We start from the raw sequence: 23,753 nt of genomic DNA on the forward strand, positions 1-23,753 counted from the left end.
GTGTTTAGTTTGCTACCAGCCTATATAATATAGTACTTTAACACTATTTAGTCTGCAACCAGCCTATATCATACAGTACTTTAACAGTGTTTAATCTGCAACCAGCCTATATTATATAGTACTTTAACACAGTTTAGTCTGCAACCAGCCTATATCATACAGTATTTTAACACTGTTTAGTCTGCAATCAGCCTATATTATATAGTACTTTAACACAATTTAGTCTGTGTCCAGGCTACATTATATAGTACTTTAACACAGTTTAGTCTGTGTCTAGGCTACATCATAGAAATCATATAAAACAAATGATGCCTCTAAAAGTTCATTTATAGAATACAGGCCAACTAGCCAGTAATATTTTATTTAGTATTTTAGGCACTAAAACAAAGATGAGAGTCCTCCAGAGTGGAGCCCCTCAGTGTTGTGGGTTTATCTGAGGTTTTCCACTTGCTGAGTCTGGTCTGGGACAGACAGGTGGTTTTCTAAATGTGTCGGGATAGGCAGTTAATGGAGAACACTAATTTCCACTAATGAATATGTGTGGTCAACATAGAACAGAAACTAGAACAGAGTTTCTTTTTACATACAGCAGAAATTGTGAGCTTTCTACTCATTTCACATACATATATTAGACACTTAGAACAAGATACAAATACAAACATTATGTGTCACGTGCACATGTGTATGCGCGCACACACACACACACACACACACACAAATACACACATGCGCCAGTGCCATAATGAAGATAACATGACCGATTGCACCTCTGTCCACACACATAGATGATTTTTAGAAAACAATAGAAATCTTAATAACAATACTGTCTTTGAGCAGATCATGTGGACATGCTACAATAAAGATATTTCCCTTTAAAGTGACATAGTTAGATCATTATTAGATGTATTATAGAAGTAACGCCTATGTGTCATACTGTGAGTATAATCATCATAGGATAATAATGAGATAGCAATAATATAAATTAATCCATTCAAAATATTCCAGATATCTATTCCAAGTTCTACAGGAGGATGACAAAAACATGAACTTATTCAGTTAGGGATATCGTTTTGGATTGTTAGGATTCTGTGTAAGTTAGTGAAGATTAGTGTGTGTTTACAGGATGTTCATTAATCAGCATGTAGGCTTTGCAAAGGTGAGAAATTAGATAAGTATTTTTTATGTCATAAAGTATAACACAACGACCATTCTATTCACTAAACACATTCAACCTTTTTAAACCTTACACATGCAATATTTACATTGCTGAACCTTGTCAACAGGGTCATAAGAACAAGAGAGAGAGAGTGTATGTGCTTGTGTGTGTGTGTGTGTGTGTGTGTGTGTGTGCGAGTGTGTGTGTTTCTGTGTAGAAGTAGATAATTACTTAGTTTTGTATTGCCTGAATAAATCTTACAGCTTTACACAACAGAGCTTGACTAGCATTGCAAATGAGATTGAGAGCGGTGCCAAACATCTCCAGTGGTAGAATTTTACAATATCCTTCACTTCATATCACTAAAATGCCCACATCACTTACATCAGCTGGATGACAGTATAACTAAGCATTTAGGCACCTGGAACACTAAAGGCTTCATCACCATATCTCACATCATACATCTATCTATCCAATAATATGGCTTCAATGTTTCATTTTGATTTATATCAATTTAGCATTCAAAATGGATTAGAGTCCTAGAAGCAATTAGAAAGGGAAAGGCCAATGTTTAAAAATGAAGATATATCTATGTATTATATTGACTTGGTGGTTAACGAGGCTCCCATTTGCGCCTCTCTTAATAATGCAAAATGCTTTTAGATTAAGTGCTCTGAACTCAGTGTTCATTTTGTACCTACAGTATAGTTAAAACTCTGAGGTATTTTCACAAGCAAAATGTGTCCGCACGCCCCCCCCCCTGTGCCACATAATGACCACAGCAGAACTAACCACCAGCAACATTTTATTGCACTAGAAATCTAAGCTAGATCAACAGAGTTTCAAGCAACGACACAAAGATGGCCACATGCCACGATCCGTGAGTTCCGCTGGGTTCGTTAATAGAGGAGGCATGACCTTTTCAAGGCAGCGCACGAGACAGATGACAACAAGGTGGACCAACATCCGCCTGCCCATGTCCGGCCTGGCCGTGGAACACTGAGGGTGTTCTCACTGGAGCAAATAAACAATTCTATACTATTCTATCACTATACTATCCATTAAAAGCCATGATACACATCTACAACAGGCTCTAGGAAAGTGGTATTCAGCTCATAGATACATTTAATGGTTTAGTCGTTTGTAGGCATGGTATAGTCCGACAGTCCGTGTGAATTTGTTCTGTTTCAGGGAAGACTACACTTTCGTACATCATGGAACATAAAGGCAGCCCAGTAACCTATACATGAAAAGTCAAGTGGCAGGACCAACAGTAAAACTACATGTAAGACCACTGGCCACATCATCACCCTCACCCTTATCCAGAGCGACTTAGAGGGTCACTCAAGCAGGTAGGAAGATTCATTTTTCAAATGAAAATCGCTCACCTCTCTCTCTCTCTCTCTCTCTCCCCTCCAACCCCCTTTCTCAGCAGTATATTTCCCAAGATTTACCACCCTGGAGACTGCAGGTACTGGTGTGAGGTCAAAGGGAATACAAAGTTATTTGTCTTGGATTAAAGTGATTCTAGAGAACCATGGTGGTGTGGCTGGAAGAACGACATGCTCTTTTGTATCCAGATGTTTCATCACTGAAGCATTGTCAGCAGTTCTGACAGAAGTGAAAGTCAGATCATTCCAAGGTTCATGGAAACTTAAAAGGGATCTAATGAATGTCAGTCCAGTTGAATTGGTGACTTCATTTCATCCAATTTGATAAGAATATTATGTCAAGAACATTAAGTCGTTGGGGTAGTTCATTTTTATAATTGCTTTCATCATGTGAGATAAAAAGAACTGGTCGTTGTAAATTCACCGACAATTCATGCTTTCTTCTGTATGTATTTCATGCTGAGTTTAAAGCAGGCATCATCCAAGGTCATATCGGTCCAGAGAAGGAGGAGTTGGTCATAGATGTAGTTTAAACTAGATTGGGTTATGTTCACTTGCCATTCTATGTAGAAGGATGCAGGATCGTTCTGCACACCTCTGAACTTTAAAAATGTCTAATGTAGCTACGGTTTATCATTTTAATTGTAAACTCTGCAACTGATTTTGTTGTCAGACCGGCAGTCATGCTCTAATATACACACTACAAAAGAGAACGCATCATAAAAACTAAAAGAGAAACAACTTAAAACATCCAACAATACGGAACCTGCCTTCCTTTATGTCCTATCTTCTTAATCTTATCTGTTAATTGAAAAAAGTATCCAAAAGATAACAGTATTGTTAAGTGAGTGAGCTATCATAACAAGCTACAAATTGTATTAGAAGTGTTACATTTAAGTCCCAGTATCAATTATAGCATTGTTGTGTTCCTTATTTGGTAAGGGGGTGTTTGATTGTCTGTCAACAGTGGTGATGAAGGATAGGTCAACAGATCCGAAGGCTTCCCTTGGAGGGGTGCTGTCTTCAGGCTGTGGCGGTGTCTTCAGAAGGGGTGTCCATTTTGGCCTCCATGGTTGGACCACTCGGGACAATAACCTCCACCTCAGGGGTTTTGGGAGGGGTTGCCTTGGCGATAGGACTTTCAATAAGGGCAACAGGGGCAGGTTTGGTGTCAGGTGCTGGTGGCTCAGGTGTGCCGTTGGTGGTTGGAGCAGGGTCTGGGGTCAGCACTGGGGTTGGTGTCACAGGCTTGGTGGATTCTGCACTTGCTGTTAGAATCATGGGTGATTCAGGGGTTGGGGTTGTAATCTTTGGGGGTTCAGGAGTTGGTGTCAGAGGCTTGGTTGATTCTGGGGTTGGTGTAAAGGGCGTGGGGTCTTCAGGGGTTGACAGTTGGGGTGCAGTTGGTTTTGAGACAGGGGTCAGTGGAGGGGTTGGCTTAAGGGATGCAGGGCTTGGTGACACAGCAATAGGGGTTTTGGCTGCTTCGGGTGTTTTCACTTCAGGAGTTTTGGGTTCAGGTGTTTTTAGTTCGGGAGTTTTGGCAGGTTCAGGGGTTTTGGCAATGGGGCTTGGAGCCAATGTGGAGACTGGGCTTGGGATTGGGCTGAGTTTGGTCTCCACGGGTTTGGTTATGGTCAACTTTGGGTCAGGAGCTGGTTCAGGGATATTCTTTATCTTGGGATCCAGGCTAGGTTTGGTAACTGCAGGTGGGCTTGGCTTGTTTTGTGGAACGATGGCAACACTGTCAGCCTCTGCCTCAGATTCTGGAATCTGGTCAGGGACATCAGTGTCAGTGTCCAATGGGAGGCCAGTAGTGTTAAACTCCACCCCAGAGTCGCTGGTCTCCAGGTTACCAATTGCCACTTCCTTGGATGACACCTCCAGACCCTGGGGTCAAAGAAACAGAGGTAAGAGGGGCAACAGGTCAGCCAGCAGAGGTCAAAGGGAAGACAGGAAAAAAAGTGTGGGGGACCAAGAAGATTTTAAACAGCTATTATAAGGAGATTCCCTTTTCATTAATTGAATTCCTTTAAGTCTACAGAACTAACCGTTGTATCACTCCTACTTACTTTAATATCCACCTCGGTGCTCTGGGACTTCTCTGTAATATCTGTGGACTGGGCCATGGACTCCTCAAACTGAGTGATGTTCTTCACCACCTGGAACACACACATCCATGTCATGTTATGAGTCATCCCTGACGTACAGGACAATGTAAAATACTTGGAGCATTGTATAGGGAACAGGTTGCCATTCAGGCAACGTCCGGTTTAGGTTTCCGTCTGTCAGTGTCCTACCTCTCTGAAGGCATCTCCCTCATCCTCCTTGCCTGCACTTTGGGCAATCTTCTCGATGGCTCGAGCCTTGGCAGCCCTCTTCCTCTGCTTGAAAAGGCATGACAAGAGACACACCAAAAGCAGAAAGACCAGCAGGCCCACCAGGGCTATGATGGTCACATATAGGGTAGATAGCCTGTAGGCTAATGATGAGAAAGGAAGGGGAACCGAGAACAAATATATGGGACAAGGAGGAAAGAAGAGCAAGCAGAGGGAGATGAGATAGAGCAGATGGGAGAGAAGAGATCAGGGGAAGAATAATGGCAAGGGGAGACAAAGGTGAAGCAAGGAAAGGACTGAAAGTTGTTTAATTGTTACCAGGTTTCATCATTAGTAAATCATTAAACCCTAACCCCACTGAACCAATACACTGTCCTCCTATTCAATTCTTCTCCATCCTCTCTTCTCTTTCCCCTTCCTCTCATACTCTCACCCACGCTCTCCCTCTTCTCACCCGAAACCTCCAGGTAAATGTTGGACACAGGAAACCCCAGAATATCTGTGACTTTGAACTGTCCTGCATCTTTGGCTGTGACCTGGTCCACGATAACCACTGAGGATTCCAGTGAGATACGCCCCTCCAGATCCAGGTCTGTTGGAACCTGTTATCACACAGACAGTCATGCTTGGTTCAAAAGGTTTTTAAAAAGATCATCCTGTTAGCAGCCTGTTTTTGGGTCTTTATTCTGAGCCTTGGGGTGTACATTGTGATGTGGTTGTCAGACTTGACGACGCTCATAATGTTTGCTTGAACATGTGTTATTCCCTCCAGGTTTCAGTACCGTCAGCTGTCCTCGGTTCAGGATCTGTCTGGTTTTAAAGTCGTATTTGGGTGTGTAGAACAGCTGCACCATGGTAGCATTCAGAATCAGGTTGATCTTCAGTGTGCCGGCAAAAGGCAGCTCCACGAAGTTTTGGTGGGCTGACAGAGAAACAGAGAGATGGAGAGAGAGAGGGAGAGACAGACAGAGAGAGAGTTGGAAAGAGACAAAGCATTGAAGAAAGAGAAGGAAAAGGACCAGAGACCATGATGGTGGTAGTTGGTGGGGGGGGGGTGATCCCTCCCAAAACCATTTAAACCCAGTGATGATGACACAACAGTGAACTGGCTAGTTATAGGGAGGAAGAAAACAAACGTACCTATGACATTTAAGCACACCTTCCTCTTAATCTCCTTGTTGACGTCCTTGACTGTGTAGCTGCCCTCATCTGCCCCTGTCACGGCATTCAGAGTCACCCGGTGCTCCGTGGCACTCAACCGTCCCTGGTACCCGGCTCTGGACAGCCCCCCTTGAGTCAGCAGCACCAGGGCTGGCCTAGAGGATCATGGGTCATAAAGATCCATAAAGAAGCATGCTAACACAATAATCCCAAGACTGATGATAATAACAGAATGGTCTATGAGTGATGTCAATGGTATAACCGTAACCACGCTACTACCATCAAAACTTTGAATAGCAACATGATATACTGATACTGTTGCATTATTGCAGTGGCACTATATCACAACAGTGTTTGAGTTAGACACATCTCAATAACAAATGTTGTTGAGAGATGTTAACAAAAGTTAGTCCTCTTCTGAGGAAAGCAGAGAAGTTTATATTTTGACTATACCTGGAGGTCAAGTTGGCCTCTACAGCACTGGGTCTGTATTCCAGTGTGATTGGAGCATCCACCCCCACTAGCTGGATGTGGAAGTTCTCCCCATACTTAATGTTGTGCTCAATGGAACAGTCTGGAAAACAGAGAAAGGTTGACAGAGGCAGTTAAATACAGAGATAGAAGAAGAGACAGTAAGGTATAGAGATGAGAAATGTAATGAGAAAAAGATGAGAGGGGAAAAGGAGAGAAAAAACAAGAAGCAAAAGAAGAAAATAGAAAGGCAAAAGAATGAGAAGAGAGATAAACGTGAGAAGAAGAGGACAGTGGCAGAGCCCTGAGAGGGGTTGGAGAGAGAGAAAAGAGGATAAAGAAAGAAGAAAAGCAGCAGGGTTAGACAGATGAGAGGGATGAACGGATGGGCTACTTAAATAGCTGCATAATTACTGCCTGGTGTAGACAGCACACTGATAACTCCCTACACACCTCCTCTCAACAAGCTGTTAACTCCCTACACACTCCTCTCAACAAGCTGTTAACTCCCTACAAACCTCCTCTCAACAAGCTGTTAACTCCCTACACACCTCCTCTCAGCAAGCTGTTAACTCCCTACACACCTCCTCTCAACAAGCTGTTAACTCCCTACAAACCTCCTCTCAACAAGCTGTTAACTCCCTACACACCTCCTCTCAACAAGCTGTTAACTCCCTACACACCTCCTCTCAACAAGCTGTTAACTCCCTACACACTCCTCTCAACAAGCTGTTAACTCCTTACAAACCTCCTCTCAACAAGCTGTTAACTCCCTACACACCTCCTCTTAACAAGCTGTTAACTCCCTACACACTCCTCTCAACAAGCTGTTAACTCCCTACAAACCTCCTCTCAACAAGCTGTTAACTCCCTACACACCTCCTCTAAACAAGCTATTAACTCCCTACAAACCTCCTCTCAACAAGCTATTAACTCCCTACAAACCTCCTCTCAACAAGCTGTTAACTGCGTACAAACCTCCTCTCAACAAGCTGCTAACTCCCTACACACCTCCTCTCAACAAGCTGCTAACTCGTTACACACCTCCTCTCAATAAGCTGCTCACTCCCTATACACCTTCTCTCAACAAGCTGCTAACTCCCTACACACCTCCTATCAACACACTACAACTCCCAGTCACAGTTCCACACAGCTAGGAGTTAACGTATAAGCTAACTTCATCATTTCATGTAGCTTAATCTGATGCCCAAATTCAGAATAAAGTACACTGTATTCAAGAGTCATTGGTTGATGCGTGTAATGTGTCAGCAATGTGTCTGAAATGTGGCAGGAATGTGGCAGAAATGTATTCAGCCTGGAGTGCCCCTAGACGTCTTCCTGACAGAATGCATGCAGAGCCCTCAGTCCTCTCATCCCCGCTTAGTCATTATTCTGCTCTGATTTTGTGGATCGGTGTTTGAAATGGCACACTATTCCTTACATGTACTGGGTTAAAACAAACTACATTACTTCCTTACAGGTACAGGTCTTGTCCATAACAACACAATACAGGTATTGTCCACGCAGGTCTTTTCTATACCCCCCCCCCCCCCCCCACACACACACACACACACACACACAACCACACACACACACACAACCACACACACACACACACACACACAACCACACACACACACAACCACACACACACACACACACACACAACCACACACACACACACACACAACCACACACACACACACACAACCACACACACACACACACACAACCACACAGACCACAAACCTCTGACGATTAGTGTGATCCGTCGGACGTCTTCTGGATGGTCCTTATTCTTCACTATGTACGTCCCCTCGTGGTCTTCGCCCACGTTGGCCAGGATCAAGTGACTGAGCTGGCTGTTGAGCTTAGCATTGGGGCTGACCACCAACCCACCTGCCATCAGGACTTCCTCGGCCCCCACCGCTGCATTTCTGGGCCAGAACAAAACCTCTGCATTCAAGGAGGGCAGCTGCAGGTGGAAGTCCTCCCCAGAGAACTGGGTCTTCTGTTCTTCCTTACCTAAGGGGGGGGGGGTGTTGGAGAGAATGAATACTTGAGAGTCATTGAAGGTATTTCTAATGGTCCCACAGAAACACAAATCACAAATGAGGAACAGCTTAGTACTGTATCATGACTAATACATGAATGGGTAAGAGCTGATTGTGGCAGGTACCTTTAATAGTTGCAGTCAGAGCTGTAGACACAGACAGAGGAGTTTGGTGTTATTTCCACATCCTTTATTCATACATACATATCTCTGTCTCCTGATCACAAGTGACTGGATCTGTGACTGACATTATCACACCTGATATTCCATCTCTAGGCTTAATGACTTACCTGAGCAGAGCAGCAAGCTCAGCATCACCACCACAATGACTGTCTTCATATTGATCAGATTTCCGGCGTCTATAAAGAAGGGACAATTAGAAACAGGAAAGATGAGATAGAGTTTAAACAAAAGATGCGTCTGATAGGTACCATCAGTGGCGTCGTCAGCCCTGGGCGTCTGGGGCTATAGCTCAGAATCTTTTATGAATAGCCCCGGATCTCAAATTGACCAAACATTATAATAATAAAAAATAGCCCCTGATCTATTCACCTATAATTCCGATCGCGCATTATGACAATGTAGACGTGTTGGCCACTAGGATGTACATCGACATTTTCCGCATGTACATTCTAAACCCTGTACTTTCTGTCCCAAGGGGGTGGGGGGGGCTAAGCCCCGAATGTATCCTAGCAACGCCTCGTCATTCTCTTCTCCTTCCTCTGTTTTTCTGTCTGTCTCCCCATGTCATTGTGTTAGTGTAGGTTGCAGAGGAGTTGGTTTGAGATATAAAATACAGGTAAGGCGTTAGCTCCTTAAACTGTCTTGTAGACAATAGTTGCTTGTCTCATCTCATGGTGATGACATCTCCTCAAGTGACAAAAGGATGTCCTTTGAATCACACGTTGTCCTTGAATGAAGTATGTGTGTGTGTGATCCTATCGGCTATTGAAAGGTCTAGTCTCTTGGAAAATACTTATTTTGTGTCTTCCGTCCTAGCCTAATATGATTCAAAAGGTAAAGGCCCTCCACCATGTTAGTCACGAAAGATGAGACATTTTTAAAAGGTTTCCAACAGGGCTTGTTTTTCATGGATAATGGAACTGAAACATTAAAGGTACTTCAGTAATATTGAAACGTTTAGTGGACTAAGCAGAGAATCAATGTGAAAAATGATTTCTCTTACAGTAATTTACCATGCTTGCTCTTTAACCCTACCCCAAAAATAGAAATGTATTCCAGCAACAACCAAAAATACACAGAATAAAATTGACAACTGAAAACACAAAACAAAAATACTAAACAAAATATATTTTTCTGGAATAAAACTGAAATACAAAAAATTGAAACTGAATATTTAACAAGGCCCAACATTTGCAACTGTAACCCCATGATTAATTTTAAGAGGTTGTCCTTGGAAAAATCACTGGGTGTCCAGGAGAATTCAATGTACTATATGTCCAATATAAAGACTGTGGTGTTTTAACTGTACAAACAATAGCCAGCAGTGACGAAGCCCCCACCATTCCAGGAAATCTACTAGCACTGTCATCACGTAGCATAAATACAATAGAAACGAATGGGCATTAGTGGACTTACGTTAAATATATAAAGAAACACTGACTTATTACAACAAAAAAAAACAGCAACAAAAACATTAGAGCTCTTTAGATTTTTTTGACTAGGCGTGTATTTGTTACAGTACACGGTTAAAAAATTGGTTTTGCAACATAAACTTTTTGCATGATAACTGAGCTCAGTATGTGCTTCCCTCTTCCAGCCTGTTGGGGTTCATTTGGTTCCCAGTGAATACATCTAAGGAGCCCACAGAATCCCGGACGGGAATTGGTCTATTGACTAAGTGTCAATGAATAGGTGATGTCTGAATTAAAAACAGTGTTGGAGTAATGAATGTATGTCCGCGGTAAGTGGAACTGAGGGGATCTTTGTATCTACTTGGTTGGTTTCAAACAGAGATCCACTGTTTCCTACCATAAGACCCTGAAAGACGTGCAGAGTGTGTGTATATGTGTGTGGGATCCTAGTCCCTCCGGAGGTAGTTAAATATGACAATTATTTTCCCACAGGGTTTTTCTTTAGCCAGTTCCAACCAAACGAAAAAAGGCTATTTCGGGTACATATTTGGGGTTAGTGTTAGTTTAAGGTTTGGCAATAAGGGTTAGGTTCAGAGTTAGCTTAAGGCTATGGAAAAGGTTAGGAGATAGGGAATCATTTTTCTGGCACACATAAGAAGTAGAACAACAAATGTGTTTGTGTGTGTGTTGAAAGGTGTTGAGACTGGGAGAGTCCTGATTAATTGGCGCGTTGAGAGTATTATGATGATCTTAGCAGGCTATGGATGATAAGTGACATCAATGGAGCTACTAGTCAGGGCTTTTATGTTGTATCCTCACACAATGAGAGCAGGGCTTTGGCAGAAGACACCATTTACAACGTGAAGGTTACAGCAGATTGGATAATTTCCCTTGAGTGCTGGCCTGAAACTGTATTTACAGTTTTTTACAAACACTTTGGCACTAATTTCAGAACCTTGACGTCATTTTTCAAAACTCTAGACACAGAACTCACAACCAATGATCATTTTTCACACTTTTTTCAATTGCTTGGATACAATACACATAAAACTAAGATTAACCTGTTCAATATGACACAACTTAACATCAATGTACTACTATTTCAAAAGGCAATTCACACATTACATTTCAGATAAGTGTCTGTTCATTTCATTACAATGATCCAATTATCAATTGATACAACTGCTCAAAATTATAGGTAACTGTTGCATTACTTGGAAAAACAGACAAACAATATTCCATGTTTAGATCCACAATGAAGACATGTTTAACAATGTGGAATCCATAAGTTTGCCTACAATTGCACGCATGCTGAAAAGGCACCAGTTGTCTTTAAAACAACTATTCCGTGTGTCTTTTGAAAGAAATGTAGACAGAGTGAAGCAAATGAGGACTGAGTATGTGCTGGCTAAAATTCCCAAAAAATTCTACATTGTAGAGTAATCAGTAAATCTCTTTCCAAAATGTATTTTTAGAGGGTGATGGAGCAGGATGCTGATGACAACCATCACAAATTCATATATTTGGATGAGGCAGGCTTTAACCTGGCCAAGACAAGGAGGAGTGGTTGAAATTTCATTGGCCAGCGGGCAACATTCCAAGAACCTGGACAACGTGGGGCCAACATTACCATGTGTGCAGCTATATCAGAAGATGATGTGGTGGACGCAGACCTCGTATTGGATCATATAATGCAGCTCTCCTTGTAACCTTCCTAGATGAGCTCAATCAGGTCTATAGAGCTGATGGCGTGACCTATGTCATTGTGTGGGATAATGTCAGGTTCCACCATGCTTATATGGTGCAAGCATGGTTTCAGGCCCATGCACAATTTACCACCCTGTATTTACCCCCATACTCTCCTTTCCTTAACCCGATTGAGGAATTTTTCTCCACATGGAGATGAAAGGTTTATGATAGGCGCCCTCATGAACAAGTCACTCTTCACCAGGCCATGGATGACACATGCAATGACATCACGGCAGACCAGTGTCAGGCCTGGATTCGCCAAGCCGAAGGTTTTTCCCAAGATGTTTGGCTAATGAAAACATCCATTGTGATGTACATGAGAACCTGTGGCCAAATCCACAAGACAGAGTTGATGAACATGTAGAAGTACGGTAATCACTCCTAAGCTTTGCTTTTTACAGTACAAGCAAGCAAGTTGAGGAACACTGCATTTGATGTTTTACAGTACTGTCTTTTCTTTTCTATTTCATAGCTAATTATTTTGCTTTGATTCAAATAAACCAATGTTGTGATTGTCCTGTATTGTTTTTCTACAATACATTTCAGATTTTGTTCAATGATTCCACTGTGTCTGTAGTATTCCCTCTACTACTGCAGTACTTTTACAGGGATGTATTTACATGTAGTACCATAATGAAACATGTATCACCTATTTTGTACTACAATATTTAATGACTGTACGAACAATGACACAGTGAAACTATCAGTTGCTTGTGTGTGGGTGATCTAAATGTTTCAATGGTATTTCACAATAAATTCATTTTTTGAACCAATGATTGTGCAAGAGCAAGATTTCTTTAAAGATATGAATGCACAATGCAATGTTTTGCACATTGGACAGCCTGTGTTACAAGTGATGACCATTTAGAGTTTTGTGTCTAGAGTTTTGAAAAATGACGTCAAGGTTCTGAAATTAGTGCCAAAGTGATTGTAAAAAACTGTATTGATAATCCTGCATTTTACCATTGAAAGGTATGTTCAGTGTAAAATGGTTGGCAGTGCTTTGCAATACATTTTGGGTAGTTTTTCTTTGAGGCATGAGATCAAGCAGCAAAACATTTAACCTCACAGAAACCAATCTGCAAAAAAGGAGACTGGGTTAATAAATCTTCATGTGTCTGCGTGCGAGTGTGTGTGTGTGGGTGTCTGTGTGTGGGTGTCTGCGTGTGTCTGTGTGTGTGTGTCTGTGTGTCTGTGTGTGGGTGTCTGTGTGTGGGTGTCTGCATGTGTCTGTGTGTGTGTGTGTCTGTGTGTCTGTGTGTGGGTGTCTGCGTGTGTCTGTGTGTCTGTGTGTGTGTGTGTGTGTCTGTGTGTCTGTGTGTGGGTGTCTGTGTCTGTGTGTCTGTGTGTGGGTGTCTGTGTGTGTGTGGGTGTCTGTGTGTGTGTGTGTCTGTGTCTGTGTGTCTGTGTGTGGGTGTCTGTGTCTGTGTGTCTGTGTGTGGGTGTCTGTGCGTGTGGGTGTCTGTGTGTGTGTGGGTGTCTGTGTGTGTGTGTGTCTGTGTCTGTGTGTCTGTGTGTGGGTGTCTGTGTCTGTGTGTCTGTGTGTGGGTGTCTGTGCGTGTGGGTGTCTGTGTGTGTGTGGGTGTCTGTGTGTGTGTGTGTGTCTGTGTCTGTGTGTCTGTGTGTGGGTGTCTGTGTCTGTGTGTCTGTGAGTGGGTGTCTGTGCGTGTGGGTGTCTGTGTGTGTGTGGGTGTCTGTGTGTGTGGGTGTCTGTGTGTGTGGGTGTCTGTGTGTGTGGGTGTCTGTGTGTGTGTGGGTGTCTGTGTGTCTGTGTGTCTGTGTGTGGGTGTCTGTGCGTGTGGGTGTCTGTGTGTGTGTGGGTGTCTGTGTGTGTGGGTGTCTGTGTGTGTGGGTGTCTGTGTGTGTGGGTGTCTGTGTGTCTGTGTCTGTGTGTCTGTGGGTATCTGTGTGTGTGGGTGTCTGTGTGTGTGGGTGTCTGTGTGTGTGGGTGTCTGTGTGTGTGTGGGTGTGTGGGTGTCTGTGTGTCTCTGTGTGTGGGGGGGGGGTCTGTGTTGTGTGTGTGTGTGTGTGTGTGTGGGGGGGGGGTCTGTATGTGTGGGGGGGGTGTCTGTGTGTCTGTGTGGGGGTGTCTGTGTGTCTGTGTGTGTGGTGGGGGTGTCTGTGTGTGTGTGTGTTTGTGTGTGGGGGGGGTGTCTGTGTGTCTCTATGTGTGGGGGGGGGGGTCTGTGTGTGTGTGGGGGGGTGTCTGTGTGTCTGTGGGTGGGTGTCTGTGTGTCTGTGTGTGGGTGTGTGTGGGGGGTGTCTGTGTGTGTGTGAGGGGGGTGTCTGTGTGTCTGTGTGTGGGTGTCTGTGTGTGTGTGTGTCTGTGTGTGGATGTGTGTGTGGGTGTCTGTGTGTGGGTGTGTGTCTGTGTGTGGGTGTGTGTGTCTGTGTGGGGGGATTTGTGTGGGGGTGAGTGGGTAGGCAGAGGAAGCATTAAGACGTCTTCAGAGACCTGATCCCTTGTCAGCCACTGAAACCTGTCTTATCTCATGTGCCAACGAGGACAGTTGGAATGTCATAACTTCACAACTACACTATCTCTGCCTGTTACAACACTTATCTGTTTGACAATATCATGTCTGGTGGGGGGGGGGGGGGGGGGGGGGTCTGTTTGACAATATCATGTCTGGGGGACAGATCTGTTTGAAATTTTTGGAAGACCCATAGAACAAAGAAGGAATGATCTTCTCCACTTAAGAGCAGAAATCGCTAAACTGAACTCATCTTAACCCAAAACATCTAACCCAAAGATCCTAATCGTGACATTTACAAACACTTAGTAAAGGTTAGTAAATACTATTTTCCTAATGGGGTACCACTAAAATGTCCCCACAAGGCTGAATATTCCTTGATTTACTAACCTTGCAGGAATATTTAATTCTCACAAGTAGTCAAACAAGGACGCAGACACACAAACAAAAACACACACACATAGACAGACAGACAGAGACACACCTCCTGTCCTTTGGTCTGTTAACCATGGGCTGCCGGACTGTGCCATCTGCTACCCCCCCCCCCCCGTATCTCTCTATTTCTGTCCCCTCTTCACCAAGACTGCTCTCTTTCTCACATTCTCTTTCTCTGTCCTTCTATCAACTTATCTACATATCTATCAATTATCTATTTATCATCTATCAATCTATTTATCCCTCTAGAAATCTTTTGACCACATTTTCCCTCAGTTTTTACTACCAAACGTTAATATCTTCACTCATTCTCTTAATTTTTCCACCCATGTTGAGCTTCTCTCCTTTCTCTCCTTCATTCTCATGTCCTCCATCTTCCAATCTGCTCATTTCTGTCCCTTTGAACCTGCCTGACTCTGGTATTATGTTATATATATAGTAATATATAGTCTCCTCTCCTGACTCTGGTATTATGTTATATATAAAGTAATATATAGTCTCCTCTCCTGACTCCAGTATTATGTTATATATTTAAGGTAATATATAGTCTCCTCTCCTGACTCCATTATTATGTTATATATTTAAGGTAATATATAGTCTCCTCTCCTGACTCCAGTATTATGTTATATATATATATATATATATATATATATATATATATATATATATATAAGTAATATAATAGCCTCTTCTCCTATGCTCTTTCTCATTATCTCTCATCATCTTTTTCTTATTCCATTTCTGTCCATGGCTCCACTGTCTTCCAATGCCTACTTCTCTCCTCTCTTTCATTCTCCTCCCATGCCTCCTTTTCTCCACTCTTTCATTCTCCTTCCATGCCTCCTACTCTCTTCTCTTCCATTCTCCTCCCAGGCCTCCTTGTCTCCACTCTTTCGTTCTCCTTCCATACCTTCTTCTCTCCTTTCTTTCGTTCTCCGCCCATGCCTCCTTCTCTCCTCTCTTTTGTTCCCCCCGCCCATGCCACCTTCTCTCCTCTTTTTCGTTCTCCTCCTATGCCTCCTTCTCTCCTCTCATAGTTATTATCTTATACCATCTCAGCTCAAGCAGCATTCCACTCTCAACTCAAAGGCTGTGTCTGTCTTCATTTGAGCTCTGGGATTTGTCCCAAATGACACCATGTTCCCTATATAGTTCACTACAGACAGGCCTTTGTTGAATTCTTTTAAAGAGGCGGAAATGCCTTCAATGCCTGCAGATGCATGAACCCCACAAAGGTCTGTGTGTCCCTGTCTGTATGTCTGTCTCTGTGTGTTTTTCTGTCTGTCTGTGTGTCTGTCAGTCTGTCTCTGTCTGCCTGTCTGTCTCTGTATCTGTCTGTATTACCAAAAACTTCTATCACTTTTGAAAGCAAATTATCCAGTCAGGCTGCAAGGAAACATAAATCTGCTAACACACACACACATGCACACTAGCTCATAGATTCAGTGGAACAAATCACTTGATACAGCATTTTTAAGATGTATGAAGTCACTTTATTCAGTATTGTTCAGATGTATTAAGTAACTTTATTCAGTATTGTCAGATGTATGAAGTCAATTTATTCAGTATTGTTAAGATGTATGAAGTCACTTGATACAGTATTGTTAAGATGTATGAAGTCACTTGATACAGTATTGTTAAGATGTATGAAGTCACTTGATACAGTATTGTTAAGATGTATGAAGTCACTTGATACAGTATTGTTAAGATATATTAAGTCACTAGACACCATATTGTTAAGATGTATTAAGACACTAGACACCATATTGTTAAGATGTGTAAATGGATGATAGATAAGGTCTAACATGAAATAGACACAATGTTTTTCACTCTTTGTCTTCCCTTCCCCATTCCCTTACTTTGTCTCCCTTATGTTTCTCTCACCCCTCTTCTCTCTATATATTATATATGAAAAGAATGTTCATGCTTGCCCCATATTGCTTTCATCTGTGAAGAGGAGGAGAGCTAGTATTACCATTATCCTCATGTCATCAGTGTAGTTTAAATATTAAATGTAGCTTTGTAATTGATGCAGTTACTGGCGATTGTAACCTATATATACACTCACCTAAAGGATTATTAGGAACACCATACTAATACTGTGTTTGACCCCCTTTCGCCTTCAGAACTGCCTTAATTCTACGTGGCATTGATTCAACAAGGTGCTGAAAGCATTCTTTAGAAATGTTGGCCCATATTGATAGGATAGCATCTTGCAGTTGATGGAGATTTGTGGGATGCACATCCAGGGCACGAAGCTCCCGTTCCACCACATCCCAAAGATGCTCTATTGGGTTGAGATCTGGTGACTGTGGGGGCCATTTCAGTACAGTGAACTCATTGTCATGTTCAAGAAACCAATTTGAAATGATTCAAGCTTTGTGACATGGTGCATTATCCTGCTGGAAGTAGCCATCAGAGGATGGGTACATGGTGGTCATAAAGGGATGGACATGGTCAGAAACAATGCTCAGGTAGACCGTGGCCTAAAGTGTGCCAAGAAAACATCCCCCACACCATTACACCACCACCACCAGCCTGCACAGTGGTAACAAGGCATGATGGATCCATGTTCTCATTCTGTTTATGCCAAATTCTGACTCTACCATCTGAATGTCTCAACAGAAATCGAGACTCATCAGACCAGGCAACATTCTTCCAGTCTTCAACTGTCCAATTTTGGTGAGCTCGTGCAAATTGTAGCCTCTTTTTCCTATTTGTAGTGGAGATGAGTGGTACCCGGTGGGGTCTTCTGCTGTTGTAGCCCATCCGCCTCAAGGTTGTGCTTGTTATGGCTTCACAAATGCTTTGCTGCATACCTCGGTTGGAACGAGTGGTTATTTCAGTCAAAGTTGCTCTTCTATCAGCTTGAATCAGTAGGCCCATTCTCCTCTGACCTCTAGCATCAACAAGGCATTTTTGCCCACAGGACTGCCGCATACTAGATGTTTTTCCCTTTTCACAACATTCTTTGTAAACCCTAGAAATGGTTGTGCGTGAAAATCCCAGTAACTGAGCAGATTGTGAAATACTCAGACCAGCCCGTCTGGCACCAACAACCGTGCCACGCTCAAAATTGCTTAAATCACCTTTCTTTCCCAGGAGATTGTCTTGACCAGGACCACACCCCTAAATGCATTGAAGCAACTGCCATGTGATTGGTTGATTAGATAATTGCATTAATGAGAAATTGAACAGGTGTTCCTAATAATCCTTTAGGTGAGTGTAGATTTACAGTGTTTGAAACAAGACTGAATAAACCCATAAAAGCATAGTTTGTACAAGTATAACTGCCCTCCTAAATCCACCAATTGGTGATGACGATAATAATTAGATAAATAGCAAATTAGAGGGGCACATTTTTTATATTTAATAACAATTTTTAATATTTTCAATATTTCGAAAAGACATGAAAATGCTTCAATAACTGCAACATAAAAACAGCAGCACACAAGGTAGGCTTCATGTAATATACTGTAACCTACTGCCACGCCCCTGTATTGTAACCTACTACCATGTCCATGTACTGTAACCTACTGCCATGTCCCTGTACTGTAGCCTTCTACCATGTCCATGTACTGTAATATACAACCATGTCCTTGTACTGTAGCCTTCCACCATGTCCCTGTACTGTAACCTACTACCATGTCCATGTACTGTAACCTAATGCAATGTCCCTGTACTGTAGCATTCTACCATGTCCCTGTACTGTAACCTACTACCATGTCCATGTACTGTAACCTAATGCAATGTCCCTGTACTGTAACCTACTACCATGTCCATGTACTGTAACCTAACGCAATGTCCCTGTACTGTAGCCTTCTAGCATGTCCCTGTACTGTAACCTACTGCCATGTCCCTGTACTGTAACCTACTGCCATGTCAGTGTACTGTAACCTACAACCATGTCCCTGTACTGTTACCTGTAGCCTTCCAGCATGTCCCTGTACTGTAACCTTCTACCAAGTCCTTGTACTGTAACCTACATGTCCGTGTACTGTGTCCTACTACAATGTCCCTGGGCTGTAACCTACTACCATGTCCATGTACTGTAACCTACTGCCATGTCCCTGTACTGTAGCCTTCTACCAAGTCCTTGTACTGTAACCTACATGTCCGTGTACTGTGTCCTACTACAATGTCCCTGGGCTGTAACCTACTACCATGTCTATGTACTGTAACCTACCACCATGTCCATGTACTGTAACCTACTGCCATGTCCCTGTACTGTAACCTACTACCATGTCAGTGTACTATAACCTACTACCAAGTCCTTGTACTGTAACCTTCCATCATGTCCCTGTACTGTAACCTGTAGCCTTCTAGCATGTCCCTGTACTGTAACCTACTACCATGTCAGTGTACTGTAACCTTCTACCATGTCCCTGTACTGTAGCATTCTACCATGTCCATGTACTGTAACCTACTGCCATATCCATGTACTGTAACCTACTACCATGTCAGTGTACTGTAACCTTCCATCATGTCCATGTACTGTAACCTACTACCATGTCCCTGTACTGTAACCTACTATCATGTCCCTGTACTGTAACCTGTAGCCTTCCAGCATGTCCCTGTACTGTAACCTTCCACCATGTCCCTGTACTGTAACCTTCCACCATGTCCCTGTACTGTAACCTACTACCATGTCAGTGCACTGTAACCTTCTACCAAGTCCTTGTACTGTAACCTACATGTCCATGTACTGTAACCTACTGCCATGTCCCTGTACTGTAACCTTCTACCATGTCCCTGTACTGTAGCCTACTGCCATGTCCCTGTACTGTAACCTTCTACCATGTCCCTGTACTGTAGCCTACTGCCATGTCCCTGTACTGTAACCTACTGCCATGTCCCTGTACTGTAACCTACTGCCATGTCCCTGTACTGTAACCTTCTACCATGTCCCTGTACTGTAAACTTCTACCATGTCCAAGTGATGTAGCCTGCTGCCATGTCCCTGTACTGTAGCCTACTGCCATGTCCCTGTACTGTAACCTATTACAATGTCCATGTACTGTAACCTACTACTATGGCACTGCTGTCTGCCGTAACATGTCATTAACATACACTGCGTGTTGGTGTGCATGTGTGTGTGTGTGTGTGTGCGTGCGTGTGGACACTGTATAGTCAGAGGCAGCAGGGTGCCGGCAGACTGACTGCAGGAGCACATCGCTCCATTTATGATTGATGATCGAAAACACTAAAAGAAAAATTTATTCATTAAGCGTATAAAATACGTTTTAATACACACAATACACTTATCGGATATCGGATCCAAACCCACTTTGATAGATGCGGATTATAATATGCATCCATTTAATAGAACAAACAGAAAAGCCTAATAAAACTCCTCTCTAGGCTGCATGCATGAACAGGTATTCCGAATTAAGACGACGAAAAGCATTCCATGATGTGAACATTGTGTTATATGCCTATCACGGTGGAAATTGAAAGTCCATGTTAGATTGTCACTTATTTTGTCTTAACATTTGTCTTAAATTCTGGGGTATAAGCATATGGCATGACATGCGTAATCTGATTGTTATAAATATGGATTGGGAATTGACTGCCACTATGCCAAAACACATGTGGCTCGTGCTCAGCCACTTGTGGGCCATTCTGCAGAGCTTTGAAATGAGCTTGCAAGCTAATTACTGCATGAGTCCTACAATCCAGATAAAGCACATTATCTGTAGCCTACTCAGTTATTTCCCGCAATAGAATATAATACATTTTTTCACACATTTCATCATATTCCGAACAGGCACGCCTTATTTTCAGCCAATACAGTTCTTATCAGATAATAACCGGCGAATAACGCAACGTCTAATAAACGGGACAGGCAGCACCCTCAAGAGTGTCTCTGCAAAATCTGCAGAATTTAACCCGTCACGCACTGGGTGGGGAATTTATTTAACGAATTCCATTACACACACGTAATAAATAACAGCTTAGCACACTCACCTTTAAATGACCAATGTCTTCTTCGTATTGAGAGGATACGTTAAAACGAGATTGTGAGAAAAATAGGTAGCCTGTATTATTTTCTCCCTTCTTGCCTTCACCCTCCCTCTCAACCTCGCCCCCAAGAGCAGCACTTGACGACTGGGGCTGAACATTTAGAGGATGTTCAGAATATGTCGGCTTCTTCTAGGTCGGAGCCACTCGACTGACGTCGGCAAACACCGGCGTATGATTGCAACAGAGCGACGGACTGTTTCCAAGTTCACCTTTTAACTGAAAAGCATCCTCTTCATAATAAATATTGTAGCTAATAGCTGTATTGATTGACGTAATATAGGCTAGTCAAATATGGGCAGAGGAAAGGTCTAACAGATTTAGTTGAACCTGGCTGGAGGTCAACACATCTAACATTCTAAAGTAAACTATATTTCTAAATGAAATGACAGACCACAGTAAATACAAGTATTCAACCAGTGACTGACCCAAAAACATAGAAACATACAGTACCAGTAAAACGTTTGGACACATCTAGTCATTCTCTCAACCAGCTTTGTGAGGTACCTGGAAAGCTTATCAACAGTTTTGAAGAAGTTCCCCACATAATGCAGAGCACTTGTTGTCTGTTTTCCTTCGCTCTGTGGTCCAACTCATCCCAAAGCATCTCATTGTGTTGAGGTTGGTTTATTGTGGAGGCCAGGTCATCTTATGCAGCACCATCACTCTCCTTCTTGGTCAAAAAGCCCTTAAACAGCCTGGAGGTGTGTTTTGGGTCATTGTGTTGTTGAAAAACAGACAGTCCCACTAAGCACAAACCAGATGGGATGGCGTATCACAGTGGCAGCCATGCTCAACCAGCATGCCTTGAAATCTAAATAAATCAAAGTGACACAAAAAAAGCACCCCCAAATCATCACACCTCCTCCATGCTTTACAATGGAAATAATACATACGAAGATCATCCGTTCACCCACTCTGCATCACACAAAGACACAGAAAATCTCAAATTTGGAGACATTAGACCAAAGGACAGATTTCCACCAGTTTAATGTCGATTTTTTGTGTTTCTTGGCACAAGTGAAGTCCATTCATATTATTAGTGTCCTTCGGTAGTGGTTTCTTTGCAGAAATTTGACTATAAAGACCTGATTCACATTGTTTCCCCCGAATAGCTGTTGAGATGTGTGTTACATGAACTCCATGAAGCATATATTTCGGTTGCAATCTGAGGTGCAGTTATTCTGAGGCTGGTGACTCTATCAAACACATCCACTGTAGCAGAGGTAATTCTGGGTCTTCCTTTTCTGTGGGGGTCCTCATAAGAGCCTGTTTCATCAAAGCACCTGATGATTTTTGCAATTGCATTTGAAGCAATTTTTGAAGTTGTTGACTTTTTCCAGATGGACTAACCTTCATGTCTGAAAGTAAAGATGCAGACTCAGTGCAAACTCTTCAACATGGTCTATGATTAAGTGCAGTCTGGCCCAGGGGTGTGAAGATGAACGGAAAGGTTTGATACTGTCCACCCTTTCTGTCTTGCAAGGTGTGCTCTCATCGCCTCTGGGATGCCCTCACTCCAGTGCCATTCAGGGGCGGAGTCACTGGCTTGAACTCTGTTGGCAATACTCTGCCCTCATTCAGGGTGGTTGCAGTTGGTTGTTGTCCCTATGGTTGATGCTTTGCAATGTGGGTGGATTGACTTCTTGCCTGTTGGGCCCTGTCCAGGGCCCCCCCCGGATAGGGCCACAGTGTCACTGGACCCCCATGTCTCAGCCGCAAGGTTTTACGCTGCTAAATTAATGTGCCGGGCTAGTAGGGTCAGTTCTCCTTCTCCACTGTAGAACCTTGTAAACATAATTAATGCACTTTCTAAATTTACTTGTCTCCCGCTCAGTTCAATCTTTGAGGTCTTGGCCCACACCTCCCGAGTACCAGGCTCTGAAGACTTGTTGCTGCCACTGTCCAAAGTCCTCTTGGCTGTGTTGAAGATCAAGACGATACCTGACGATTCCAGCTGCCAGTCTGATAACCACCCCTCCCCCCACCCGGTTGTCCCTGTCCTTGTCCATCTGGTCATGCTTCTGACTGGGTTTAAGATTTATAGATAACCCAAATGCATTACCTAATTATTACAACTTGTACTCTTAAAATGTTCTCCCGGCACACCAAGAAGAGGACTGGTCACCCCACTGAGCCTGGTTCCGCTCTAGGTTTCTTCCTAAATTTCGGCCCCGCTTAGGGAGTTTTTCCTAGCCACTGTGCTTCAACATTGTTGTTGCTTGCTCCTTGGGGTTTCAGGCTGGGTGTTTTGTAAATGCACTTTGTGACAACGGCTGTTGCCAAAAGGGCTATATAAATACATTTTATTTGATTGATGGACTGTAATTTCCCTTTGTTTATTTGAGCTGTTCTTGCCATATTATGGAGCAATACAGTAGACATAACGATGGTGGTCTTCTGGGTACCAACCCTACCTTGTCAACTGATTGGCCCAAACAGATAAACAAAATACATTCTAGAAATTTACTTTAAACAAGGCACACCTGTTAATTTAAATGCATTCCATGGTGACCTCATGAAGCTGGTTGAGAGAATGAAGAAAAGTTGTCAAGGCAAACGGTGGCTACTTTGGAGAATCTTGAGTATGCAATGTTTTAACACATTTTTGGTTACTACATAATTCCATTAAATAGTTGATGTCTTCACTATTTGGTCAGAAACATGCAGAGCAGCTTCTCACTGGAGGTCATTTTGTAGGGCTCTGTTTTCTACAACGTGGAAAACAGTAAAAATAAACAAGTACCCTTGAATGAGTAGGTGGGTCCAAAATTTCGACGGGTACTGCATGACTTCATTACTGGGCATTAAGCTGGGTATCTGTAAAAGCACTTGGTGACAACGGCTGATGTAGAAAGGGCTTAATAAAATACAATCAATGGCTTGATTTGAAGCATAAAAAAACACC

At 42.8% G+C, this 23,753-nt stretch overlaps 1 protein-coding gene across 1 annotated transcript; it reads right to left on the bottom strand.

Annotated features, from left to right (window-relative positions):
- Positions 1-1,161: 1,161 nt before the first annotated feature.
- Positions 1,162-21,002, bottom strand: si:dkeyp-77h1.4. The gene is made up of 11 exons (XM_013139282.4): positions 20,792-21,002; positions 8,862-8,930; positions 8,698-8,718; positions 8,268-8,543; positions 6,501-6,621; positions 6,027-6,202; positions 5,669-5,808; positions 5,341-5,488; positions 4,848-5,029; positions 4,620-4,709; positions 1,162-4,437 (listed from the first exon to the last, which is right to left on the bottom strand). Exons 2-11 carry the CDS (start codon positions 8,908-8,910, stop codon positions 3,571-3,573), a joined length of 2,070 nt encoding a protein of 689 aa, XP_012994736.2. The 5' UTR covers positions 8,911-8,930; positions 20,792-21,002; the 3' UTR covers positions 1,162-3,570.
- Between the last annotated feature and the right edge of the window lie 2,751 nt (positions 21,003-23,753).

This window comes from Esox lucius, chromosome 20, assembly GCF_011004845.1.
Source record: "Esox lucius isolate fEsoLuc1 chromosome 20, fEsoLuc1.pri, whole genome shotgun sequence".
Lineage (NCBI taxonomy): Eukaryota > Metazoa > Chordata > Actinopteri > Esociformes > Esocidae > Esox > Esox lucius.

Excerpts from the sequence above, each read along its gene's own strand:
- si:dkeyp-77h1.4 (XM_013139282.4), bottom strand. The coding sequence starts at position 8,910 with ATGAAGACAGTCATTGTGGTGGTGATGCTGAGCTTGCTGCTCTGCTCA. Across the intron at positions 5,030-5,340 it reads CATTTACCTGGAGGTTTCGG|CCTACAGGCTATCTACCCTA; the intron begins GTGAGAAGAGGG and ends TCTCATCATTAG. Across the intron at positions 4,438-4,619 it reads GCACCGAGGTGGATATTAAA|GGTCTGGAGGTGTCATCCAA; the intron begins GTAAGTAGGAGT and ends CTTTGACCCCAG.